At 41.0% G+C, this 11,585-nt stretch overlaps 1 protein-coding gene across 1 annotated transcript; it reads left to right on the plus strand.

Moving 5' to 3' along the window:
- Nucleotides 1–5,411: 5,411 nt before the first annotated feature.
- Nucleotides 5,412–6,413, plus strand: LOC103127894 (vomeronasal type-1 receptor 4-like). Its single transcript, XM_007538785.2, has one exon. It carries the CDS (start codon nt 5,412–5,414, stop codon nt 6,411–6,413), a length of 1,002 nt encoding a protein of 333 aa, XP_007538847.2.
- Nucleotides 6,414–11,585: the final 5,172 nt, after the last annotated feature.

The following is an 11,585-nucleotide window of genomic DNA, read 5'->3' on the forward strand; positions in this document are numbered from 1 at the left end:
TGTTTGAGGTCATACATTTAGCTCCTAGATATAATTTGGTTAGTTTTTGTAAGTTTCATTATGGAAACCCCAACCTCATTCTCGTGCAGGTGAGCCTAGTTCTTTCTTTCTTTCTTTCTTTCTTTCTTTCTTTCTTTCTTTCTTTCTTTCTTTCTTTAAATTTATTTATTGGGGAATTAATGTTTTATATTCAACAGTAAATACAATAGTTTGTACATGCATAATATTTCTCAGTTTTCCATATCACAGTACAACCCCCACTAGGTCCTCTGTGTGAACCTAGTTCTTAAATTCTTTCTGTGACCATCTCTGACTTGAGGCATTAGACAAAAACAAAAGTAACTAACAAAGACAGTGAGTGGTCTCTTCAGAGGGAAATCAAAGGAAACTTCTAATTATTTTTAATTAATTAGCAACAGGCAAAAAGTTTTTCAAAATTGACTTCAGTTCCCCAAGCCTTCATTGCTACTGCCACTAGAGCTAAAGTGATAATTGCAGTTTTGAGGGGAGGTCACAGATCACAAGCCCATATCTCAGGGTCCGTGCCTGCCACCTGCATATGCACCTGTCACCCTGACCTGCTCACCTAGTCCCCATCCTGGCAGTGGCAAGGAGAGCACTGGCGGCTCTGCGTGTCTGTCTGTGAGGAAGAGTCTGCAAGGAAAACCAGTCTGAGTAAGTGCTCCTGTCTGGGGTAGAGACAGAGTCAGCAGTGAAATCAGAGGAGCAGGAGGAAAGTGATGAGCTGAGCTGCTATAGGAATGTGGCTCTACATGCCCCACCATTCTGTTTCCAGCATAATTTAGTGTAATCTGGATGACTATGGTTTTTGAAGAAGAATCCTTGTGACAAAGAGATTGATTTTAAACTGTTTTTAAATGTCAGTTATCGAATGTATCTGCTATTACCTTACAGAGATCATGGATTAAATTACAAGTTTTGCTACAAGTACACCTTTAGTACTTCCATGTTTATAATATAGAAAAGAATGAAATACAAAGTATGACTTCCTCTTCTGTGTATACATTTTTAATAATTTAAATATGCACCTGTACTGAATATGTTTTCTGAAGACATATTTTACCTTTTTATTTTTTTAACCAGAGCACTGTTCAGCTCTGGCTTATGGTGGTGCGGGGGATTAAACCTGGGACTTTGGAGCCTCCGGCATGAGAGTCTGTTTGCATAACCATTATGCTATCTACCCTCCACCCATATTTTACCTTTTATGGCCAGCGATACACAGGGAGGTCAGGGAGAGAGAATAAGGCAGCAGCAAAGGCTTCATAAAGTCTATTGGAATAAAGTTAAGAAATAGTCACTGAGGGAAGGATATAGTAGACAGTCAAAAGGAGCCATCTACCTCAAAGATGAGACAGAGGGAGGCCTGTCAGCAAGGAGAGAACTAGGAATGCCTTGGTTATATTGTTGTGGAACAGACCATCAGAATCAGACACAGACTGAGAGGCAGACGTGCAAAATGGGGAGAAGTTGATTCTCTCCCTCTGGAGGGCTAAAGTCTGGATCTATCCACAAGAAGACTACACCCAACTATTTGCAGTATAGCCTTTATATATGATCTAGCAAGCAGAACTTTTTCTTTTTAACAGGCAGTCAGCCCCCCTTCCTTGTGGGGGTCTTTTTCTTCACAGGTACCTACTTGCCTTCTTTGACTCAGAGACCCTGCCTCTCCTCCTGATTTTCTTGGTATCTGGTTCCCATCTTGACCTAACAATCAGAGAGGCTGGGGTCCCCCACCCCCTTCTATCTTCCTGTTTTTCTTGACATCTGCTTCCCTTCTTGACTATCATTGTGTGTGTGGGGGGGGAGCTGGGTCCCCCCTCCCTTCTTCCTCTTTTTCTTGATGCCTAGCAAATTTCTGTCTCAGTTTACCTCTATAATTTTTATCTTAGCTAATTTAGTCACTATATAGATACATATTATATATATATATACATACATATTTTAGTGAAAATTTGGTCTGTGGGAAACTGGGCTAAGGAACTGGTCAGTTGCTACTCTGGAGACTGAATGTGTGTTTTGGGGGGCAGGAATGTGGGCAGATTTCTACTTCCATAGCTAGGTGTGGAAGCCTTATCTTTTGAGATGCAGAAGCTAGAAGTTAGAACTGAAGCTAGAAGATAACTGTTAAACTTTTGCCTTGTAAATGCCTTGAGCCTGGGGGCTATTTCACAGATAGCCTTATTTTATAGATAATTTTATGACAGCATTTTCATTGAGCTTGGGGGATAGGATGCACTGGTTGGGGACAGTTATCACATCTCCATGAAAAGGTCTGAGTTATGAAGATCATGGAGAGTTTGCTTTCTCTCCTCAACTCAGGGAAGCAGCACTGAAGGCAACAATAAATTTCTCTGAGTGGGTTTCAGACAGGAGTCAGGGTCCATTCTAGTTTTATTTTATGTTATAATGATCAGAGCACTTGAAATCCACCTTCTTAATGAGCAGTTAAATTAATGGCATTCTTTAAGTGGAAGCATTGTTTTTTTCCTTGATTTTCAGTCTCTTTGTTTATTCACACAGAGCTGACAGGTGATTCGTTGGCAGGATCTGCTTTTGAGAGTCTCCACCATCACCATCACCTGGGGCAGCTCCTGGTGGGCACGACATAAAGTACAAGGTCCCAAGGAGACAGGTTTTCTAATGCCCAATGCTGGAGTCTCTACAAACTGGTACTTATAGTTTTTATTATTGCCTGATTATGAGTTGCAGCAATAAAAACATATCAAGGGCGCAAAGATCTGGGGGAGTGTTCTGCTGGTTTCATGACAGAAATACAGACAGAAATGCATGCAGTGCTGAGCTGAACTCAACACTGAGGACTCATGACTGGATTTTTAGTTCCATCCTATATACACACATATGCAGGGGCTGACTGACACACACACACACACACACACACACACACACGCACACACACGTCATGTTCCCCATCTTCTTCAATAAGCTTTGTGAGATGTAGTTTTATTACCTACATACAGAGACCATATGTTCACAGCTAGTAGCATATCATAAGAGAACACAACCCTGTCCACAACTCCTAGAGCAAAGACAGAATGCTTTAGTCCTTAGATTCCTCCTGAGTTCTAAGTCCCTACCAAGACAGAAGTGCCTTTCTATAAATGTTTATAGGAATGTAACAGTTGAGAAGTTGAAAAAAGGTTTCAAATTGTCTGAACATTGAGAGAATACATCACTTTTGCTTGGTTTGCATTTTACAAAGATAATTTGTGTCCTATGAGCTCTCATGTATTGGCCATTCTTCCCCAGTTCATGTGAAACTGTGAATTACCTGTTACAGTGTGAAATTCCCATCATTCATTACTACACTGTACAAGATGCCATTGTGTATTATCAATGAACTCATTCATTTATCTGCTAATGTGCAACAGTGTCATTTTGATTTAGGGTTTTAATGAGTAGTGAGTAATTCTGATCCATAAACTCTATCATATGTCTCCTGGATATAAATGTTTATATTTAGTGAATATTTTCTTTTTTATTATAGTTTCGTTATCTTTATTTATTCATTGGATAGAGACAGTCAGAAATCAAGAGGGAAGGGGATGAAAGAGAGAGAGAAAGAGAGAGAGAGAGAGACCTGCAACTCTGCTTTACCACTCACAAAGCTTTTCCCCTGCAGGTGGGGACCAGGGCTAGAACCCAGACCCTTGCACACTGTAACTATAACATATGCACTCAACCAAGTGTGCCATCACCTGAATATATTCACAGAGCTGGAATTGTTGGGACATCAGAAATACATGGTTGTTAAAATATATAGTTTTATGAAGTGGGTACACAAATTTAACACACACAAGTGTGTATGTCCATCATGGATTTTCCACATCCTTGTCAAAACAATGGAATTTTTGTTTGATTGCTTTTTTTTTTTTTGTCATCTCCAGGACATTATGACTCCAAACCAAGCTGTCATATACCACAAACACCATCAGTATTCCTCCAATCTATGTCAACCTCTTGATGATGAGATCTGGGTCTCTACTGACTGTCTGCAGAATAGTTTACTATGGATATAACTTCCTGAATATCTAGGACTATTTAATTTTAGTAAAAATGGGGATATTAATGAGGTGTATGAAATAATAGTACAAACAACTCCTTATACTAAAAAAGAAGTTAGTATTTTCTCTCCCTTATGTTAGCTTTCTGGTTGGTGTATGCTGCTACTAAACATGTAATTGTTTATTTTATTATCCTGATGACTAAATTAAGTGGCTATTACACTGACTATTTGCACTGTAAAATTCTCTTACTGAAGTTTACAGTAAGGGCTTTATGCATTTTTTCATATTTTTTGCTTTTTTGTGAGTACTTGCCTGCACAGAAGTTCACTCTCCTCTGCTCTCCTGCTCTTCCTTATCTTCATTTCTCTCTCTGTTCTTTCCGTCTGCTCTCCCTCTCTTCATGCTTATTTTCTTGCTCTCTATCGCAATATTTCTTTTGACAAAAACAATTCCTTGAAAAAATTTTGATTATATTTATTTATTGGACAGAGACAGCTAGAAATCCAGAGGGTAGGGGAAATAGAGAGGAAGAGAGACACAGATGCCTGCAGCCCCCCTTCACCACTCATAAAGCTTTTCCCCTGCAGGTGGGGACTAGGGGCTCCTACCGGCGTCCTTGTGCACTGTAACATGTGCACTCAACCAGGTGTGCCACCACCCAGCCCACAAAAACAGTTCTTAATGTTATAACAACTAAAATTTTTATTCTACCCATATTGTTGTAACACTGTTTGAAAGGTTTGTGAAATATTTTAAAATACTAAGGACAAAGAATTATTCCATTCTTTTACTTCATAGTAATTTATCCTTTATATTTAAAGGTATAGCAGAAGTCTATTAAGTATTGATGGATCAGGGACCAGGTGATGATACATCTGGTTGAATGCAAATGTTTTAACATGCAAGGACCCAGGTTTAAGCTTCCAGTCTCCATCTGGAAGGGCAAGTGTTAAATCAGGATGGCAGGTGTCTCTCTGTCTCCCTCTCTGTATCCCCCTTCCCTCTTGATTTCTGTCTGTCTCTATCCAATAAATAAATAAATAAATAAATATAATTAAAAAATTAAAAAGTATTGATGGATTATATGATGTGGGTAACTACAAAAGTGTTTCTTTTTCTCATTATGACTACCATTCAGGAGATTTTTTTCGTGAAATGACAGATTCTACCTTCTTTCATTTTGCTTTTGCTTGTCATGACTTAACCCTGCTAAGATTACTTCACTATAGAACTGACATTGCCGTGATACTCACTGGGATAATTCTCCATCTCTTTCTGTCTCTGCCAGTCTTTGGTGACCCCACAGGATCAAGGAACCAAAGCAACCACTGGTGTCAGAAATCTATAGTGAGAATTTTTGCTATGAAATATGATTGCTACAGTTACTTAAAGGAAAGCACAATAAACAACAGAGTATCTCCCTGGGCTATATCAATAGGAGCACTCTTCCTAGCACAGATTGTCACTGGAATCATGGGAAATTTCTCTCTTCTTTACCATTACCTCTTCCTTTACTGCATTCAGTCCAGGTTGAAGGCCACAGACTTGATACTCTCGCACCTGACACTAGCCAACTTCTTCCTCATTCTCTCCAAAGCTGTCCCCAAGACAATGGCAGGATTGGGGCTGACAGACTTCATGAGTGGTTTTGCATGCCAATTTCATTTGTATGTCTACAGAGTGGCCAGGGGGGTGTCCATTGGCACCACCTGCCTCTTGAGTGTCTACCAGACCATCACGATCAGCCCCATGAACTCCTGCTGGAAAGAGCTGAAAGTCAGAGCTCCAAAGTGTGTTGGCTGCTCCCTTTCCCTCTGCTGGATTCTGTACATCTTAGTCAATTTGATTTTTCCTACATATGTGTCCTATGTATCTGGCCAATGGAGCAACATAGTCACTGTGAAGAAAACGGATTTGCAAGACTGTTCTTCTGTAGATCATGATAAGATATTAGCCTTAGTCTATTCAGCATTACTAGTATTTCCTGAGGTTTTGTTTTCTGTGCTCATCATCTGGTCCAGTGGATCCATGGTATTCATCCTGTTCAGGCACAAACACCGGGTCCAGCACATTTGCAGGACTAAGCTTTTCCCCAGACCCTCAGCTGAGTCCAGAGCCACACAAAGCATCCTCCTTCTGCTGAGCACCTTTGTATGTTTTCACACCCTTTCCTCCATGTTTAATATTTGTCTGGCTCTGTACCAGGATCTGAACAAATGGCTGGTGAAGATCACAGAACTTATTGCTCTGGGTTTTCCCACTATGAGCCCCTTTCTTCTCATGAGCCGTGACCCCATTCTGTACAGGATCTTATCTGCCTGCACTACGACTAAGAAACCCCTTGTTCTTAAGCAAAACACATAAACTGTTTTTTTTCTTTTGTGCACAAACTTCACTTTTCACTCTCAAACAATGGTCTTGGTTTTAAGAAAAAGTTACTTATTCTGAAGTGGAGCCTAGAGGCCCTGGGATTTGTCAGCTAGTGGAGTACTGAAGCCCCCAGGTCACACAGGTGGGGGGCAACAGCTTGAGTTCATCCAGACAACAAACATCCTGATGAGAGCCCAGATGCCTTTGTCAAATGTTGGATGAGAAAATCTGAAAGGGTTGCAGCCTAGGTCCTTAAACATAAATATAAATGGGTATTCCAACTATGACACCATTTCCCCAGACAATAACCTGGGTCCACCTACGTATTAGCTGTCAGACTCAGGCAAAAATTTGTAAAGTCTACTCCTCACCACAGGGTTTTTACTTTGGTGCCCTACTTACAATTTGGTCAGGTCCTGCTTTTAGTTTCCCTTTCAGATCTTCTTACTCAACTTCTGTTGAAGGTTGAAGGTCTGGCTTCTGTAATTGCTTCCCCGCTGAACATGGGCGTTGACTGGTTGGTCCATACTCCCAGTCTGCCTCTCTCTTTCCCTAATAGGGTGGGTCTCTGGGGAAGCGGAGCTCAGGACACACTGATGGGGTCTTCAGTCTAGGGAAGCCTGGCCGGCATCCTGATGACATCTGGAACCTGGTGACTGAAAAGAGAGTTAACATACGAAGCCAAACAAATTGTTGAGCAATCATGGACCCAAAGCTTGGAATAGAGGAGAGGAAGTGTTAGGGGGGTACTCATTGCAAACTCTAGTGCACTTCTGCTTTCAGGCATATATTTTGCAGTAGTTTACGGATATGTGTGAACATATGCTCTCTCTCACAGGTGTTTCCATAGAAATGGTTATGATCTCCTTAAACTTAATAGAAACACAGCATCCCTTTTTAAAAAATTGTTTTTATTTAAAGCAAACAGAGATTTTATACTATACAAGCCTAGTGTATGCATACTTGACTAAGAAAAATAATAACGGAACCCTAAGCTTCCCAAGTTTTGTCTCATTCCATTAGGAGTGTAAATTTTTACCATTGTTCCAAGTAAATTCTCAGTTCTGGTTTAGGTTGGAGCCATGGATTGAAACATGGGTCTTAGAGGCTTCAAACAAGCAAGTTCAGTGCTCTGGTGCTGAGATAACTCTTGGAACCTACTGCTGAGCTGAGATGAAACTGCAAGTCAAGGACAAGAAGCAAGTTTGAATTTGTTCTCAACACTGACCTTACTTTGAACAGAGGGCCTTCTACCTGAGACTGTTGCCACATTTTCTAACTGTGCATGGTGGCAGCAGGGCTGAGTTTCAGGCTCCTGAGAGTGTCCACGGAGGAGAGAGGATGCAGCTGGCATCTGGAAGCTTGTGCTCCAGAGAGCTGCGAGTTCCAAAGGGCAGGAGTTGACACTTTCAAGAGTAGAATTCAGTCATCACTTCAGGGAGAGATGGACTTAGGAGACTGAGATCAGGAGAAAATTGAGGAATGAATTCTGAAGTGTTTCCTGTTTGTTGGGGCATAAAATTGAAGAAGATGGCATTTTGCCAGGCTGGTGAAATGAATCCCCAGAACTAGTTTAAGAAACCCCCAGCCCTTAGGTGGAGCATAAAACACTTGCACAGGTAAAGCCTATCTGCTGGCCACTTTCAATACACCTGTCAACAGACACGGCTCCACATCTGGCAAAAAAAAAAAAAAAAAAAAAGAGAGAGAGAGAGAGAGAGAGAGAAGACTCCATGTCCCAGGGAACATTGCTCCAAGAAATAAAGACAGGAAAACCCTTTTCAAATAAAAACACAAGTGAGATGATTAGACAAGGAGACATCCTGAAGGATGATCTTGTATGTTGATTCTCAGAACTCCAGCCTATCTGTGGGGAGTATCTGTCTGGGCTTCTCTGTCTACTGGCTGCTCCCAACTCTGTCTTATTTCCTACAGTAAAATCTGTGGTAAACATAGCTATGAAGTTGGAGCATAAAGAACTCTTTGAATTCTGGGGACTTAGGGCTCCACAGTAGCAAACTTGGGTTAAACCATGAAGAGATATAGAGAAAATCTGGGGTACTCCACCACTCTCAAGGAAGAAAATGGGGTTTGATTACTCTCTTTCCTTTCTCTTTCCGCACTAAACATTCAGAATAGCCCTATTCTCTTTTCTCTCCTCCCTGCTAAATCTGTTAACATATGTGGGAATCTGGTCTTAAGAGTCCTCAACAGTTTTAGTCGGTGTGGTTTAGCCACCTCAGTTGGCAATGGGTCCCAGAAATAGATGGAGCTTCAGCTCCTTGCTGGAAAACTCAAATCATAGAGTGACACCATTTGAGCACTTTGTTCTCTTCTCCCTTCCCTCTATACATTTTTTCTCTTATCCTGGTTTCCCTAACCTCCATTCATTCCTCAGCAGTTTTTATTTCTTTATTTGTATTATATTATTTATTTATTTACTGGATAGAGACAGCCAGATATTGAGAAGAAGGGGAAAACAGAGAGGGAGAGAGACAGAGAGACACCTGCAGCACTGGTTCACCACTTGTGAAGATTTCCACCTGCAGCTGGGGACCAGGGGCTTGAATCCCAGTCCTTGGGTTCAAGCATACAAAATATGTGCTCAGGGTCCTGGTGGTAGCACAAGCGGGTTAAGTGCACATGTCACAAAACTCGAGGTCAGGGATAAGGATCACGTTTGGAGCTTCACAAGTGGTAAAGCAAGTCTGCATGTGTCTTTCTCCCCCCCCTCTCTTGTCTTCCCCATCTCTCTTGATTTCTCTCTGTACTGTCCGGCAACAACAATAGCAATAACAACAAGGGCAACAAAATGGAAAAAATAGCCTCCAGGAGCAGTGTATTTGTAGTGCAGGCACTGAGTCCCATTGATAACCCTGGAGGCAAAACAATTACATATATATATATTATTCAATCAGGTGTGCCAATACCCAGCCCCCACTTCAGCAGTTTTTAAAAAATTAATTTATTTAGGGAGTTGGGCAGTAGCGCAGCGGGTTAAGCGCACATGGCACAAAGCACTATGGACCTGCTTAAGGATCCAGGTTTGAGCCCCCAGCTCCCCACCTGCGGGGGAGTTGATTCACAGGCGGTGAAGCAGGTCTGCAGGTGTCTCTCTTTCTTTCTCCCTCTGTCTTCCCCTCCTCTCTCCATTTCTCTCTGTCCTACCCAACAATGATGACATCAATAACAACAACAATAATAACTAAAACAACAAGGGCAACAAAAGGGAAATTAAATAAATAAATAAATAAAATATAAAAACTTTATTTATAAAATGGAAACACTGACCATAGGATAAGAGGGGTACAATGCCCACCACCAGAGCAGTGGATTCCATCCCCTCCCCTGAAAGCTTTCCTATTCTTTAACTCCCTGGGAGTATGGACCCAGGGTCATTATAGGGTGCAGAAGGTGGAAGGTCTGGCTTCTGTAATTGCTTCCCCAATAAACATGTGAATTGACAGGTTGATCCATACTCCCAGCCTGTCTCTCCCTTTCCATAGTGGGGCAGAGCTCTGAGGAAGCGGAGCTCCAGGACACATTGGTGGGGTCATCTACCCAGGGAAGTCCAGTTGGCATCATGGTAGCATCTGGAACCTGGTGGCTGAAAAAGAGTTAACATTTAAGCCATACAAATTTTTGACTAATTATGAACCTAAAGGCTGGAATATTGTAGATGAAGATTTGGGGTCTCTGTTTTGGAAATAGCTAGTAGGGCTATTTTAGGTGTATTTCAAAGGGCCCATGACTTTATTAGTTTTTGTCTTCAGCAGTTTTAAAGTAGTCTGAAATGTTTATTAGTGATCTTTATAAACAGGAGGTTTTTCTAGCCACCTGAGACTCAGGGACCTTTGAAAACTCTTCTAGCAAAAATCTATGACTATCTAAAACCAAGAAGAGTTAATGCAATTGCAAACCGGTAAAATTAAAAAAATATTTTATTTATTTATTAATGAGGGAATAAAAGGAGAGAGAAAGAACCAGATATCATTTTGGCACATGTACTGCTGGGAATCAAACTCAGGACCTCATGCTTGAGAATTCAACACCTTATCCAATGTACCACCCTCTGAACCATGCAAACTGGTAAACTGATTCTATTTGTATGCTATGTGTCTGTCTTACTTGTTAATAATTAAGTTTGGATTCGTTCCTTATAGAATTTGAGAGATGTCATTTGTTGTTGTTGGGGAGATTAATGGTTTATAGTTAACAGTAAATACAGTTGTTGGTACATGTGTAAAATTACTCAGTTTTACGCAAAACACTCTCGCCCCCCCCCCCATCTAGCTCCTCCTCCACCATTGTGTACTAGGTTCTGAACCTTTTTGGCCTCACCACCACCGGATTTCTTTACTTTGGTGCAATCCACCAAACCCAGTCCAAGTTATGCCTTGTGTTTCCCTTTCTGTTCTTATTTCTCAACTTGTATGAGTGAGGTAATCCCATATTCATCCTTCTCTTTCTGGCTTAAGAGAGATGCAAATTTAAGGAGAAGTTTCTCAAAGCAAAATTAAAGAAAAATATTTTGAATCAACGTTACAGAAACCTTATGAATAAAACCAAAGTCTCAGTTTGTGTATGTTTGTCTTGTGATTTCTGTATTTGTATGTCTTTCATTTTCCTCTGATAGACATTGATGACTAAATACAAAGGTCAAAATATGGGGTCAGGCAGTAGCACAGCGGGTTAAGCAGACATAGTGCAAAGCACAAGGATGGGCTCAAGGATCCCAATTCAAGCCCCTGGCTTCCCACTTGTAGGGGGGTCCCTTCACAGGCAGTGAAACAGGTCTCTAGGTGTCTATTTTTCTCTCCCCCTCTCTGTCTTCCCCTCCTCTCTCAATTTCTCTCTGTACTATTCAACAACAACAGCAATAATAACAATAGTAACAATAACAAGGGCAACAAATGTGGGAAAAAATGACCTCCTGGAGCAGTGGACTCGTAGTGCAGGCACCAAGCCTCAGCAATCACCCTGGAGGCAAAACAAAAGTCAAAAAATATTATTATTATTTTATTGCCACCAGGGTTATTATTGGAGCTTGGCTCCTGCGGGTTCAATCCACAACTCCTGGAAGCCATTCCTCCTCCCCTTTTAAAAAGATTTTTTTAAATTTTAAAATCTATTTATTTATTATTGGATAAAGACAGAGAGAAATTG

This window comes from Erinaceus europaeus, chromosome 2 (genome assembly GCF_950295315.1).
Source record: "Erinaceus europaeus chromosome 2, mEriEur2.1, whole genome shotgun sequence".
Classification (NCBI taxonomy): domain Eukaryota; kingdom Metazoa; phylum Chordata; class Mammalia; order Eulipotyphla; family Erinaceidae; genus Erinaceus; species Erinaceus europaeus.

Excerpts from the sequence above, each read along its gene's own strand:
- LOC103127894 (XM_007538785.2), top strand. The coding sequence starts at position 5,412 with ATGAAATATGATTGCTACAGTTACTTAAAGGAAAGCACAATAAACAAC.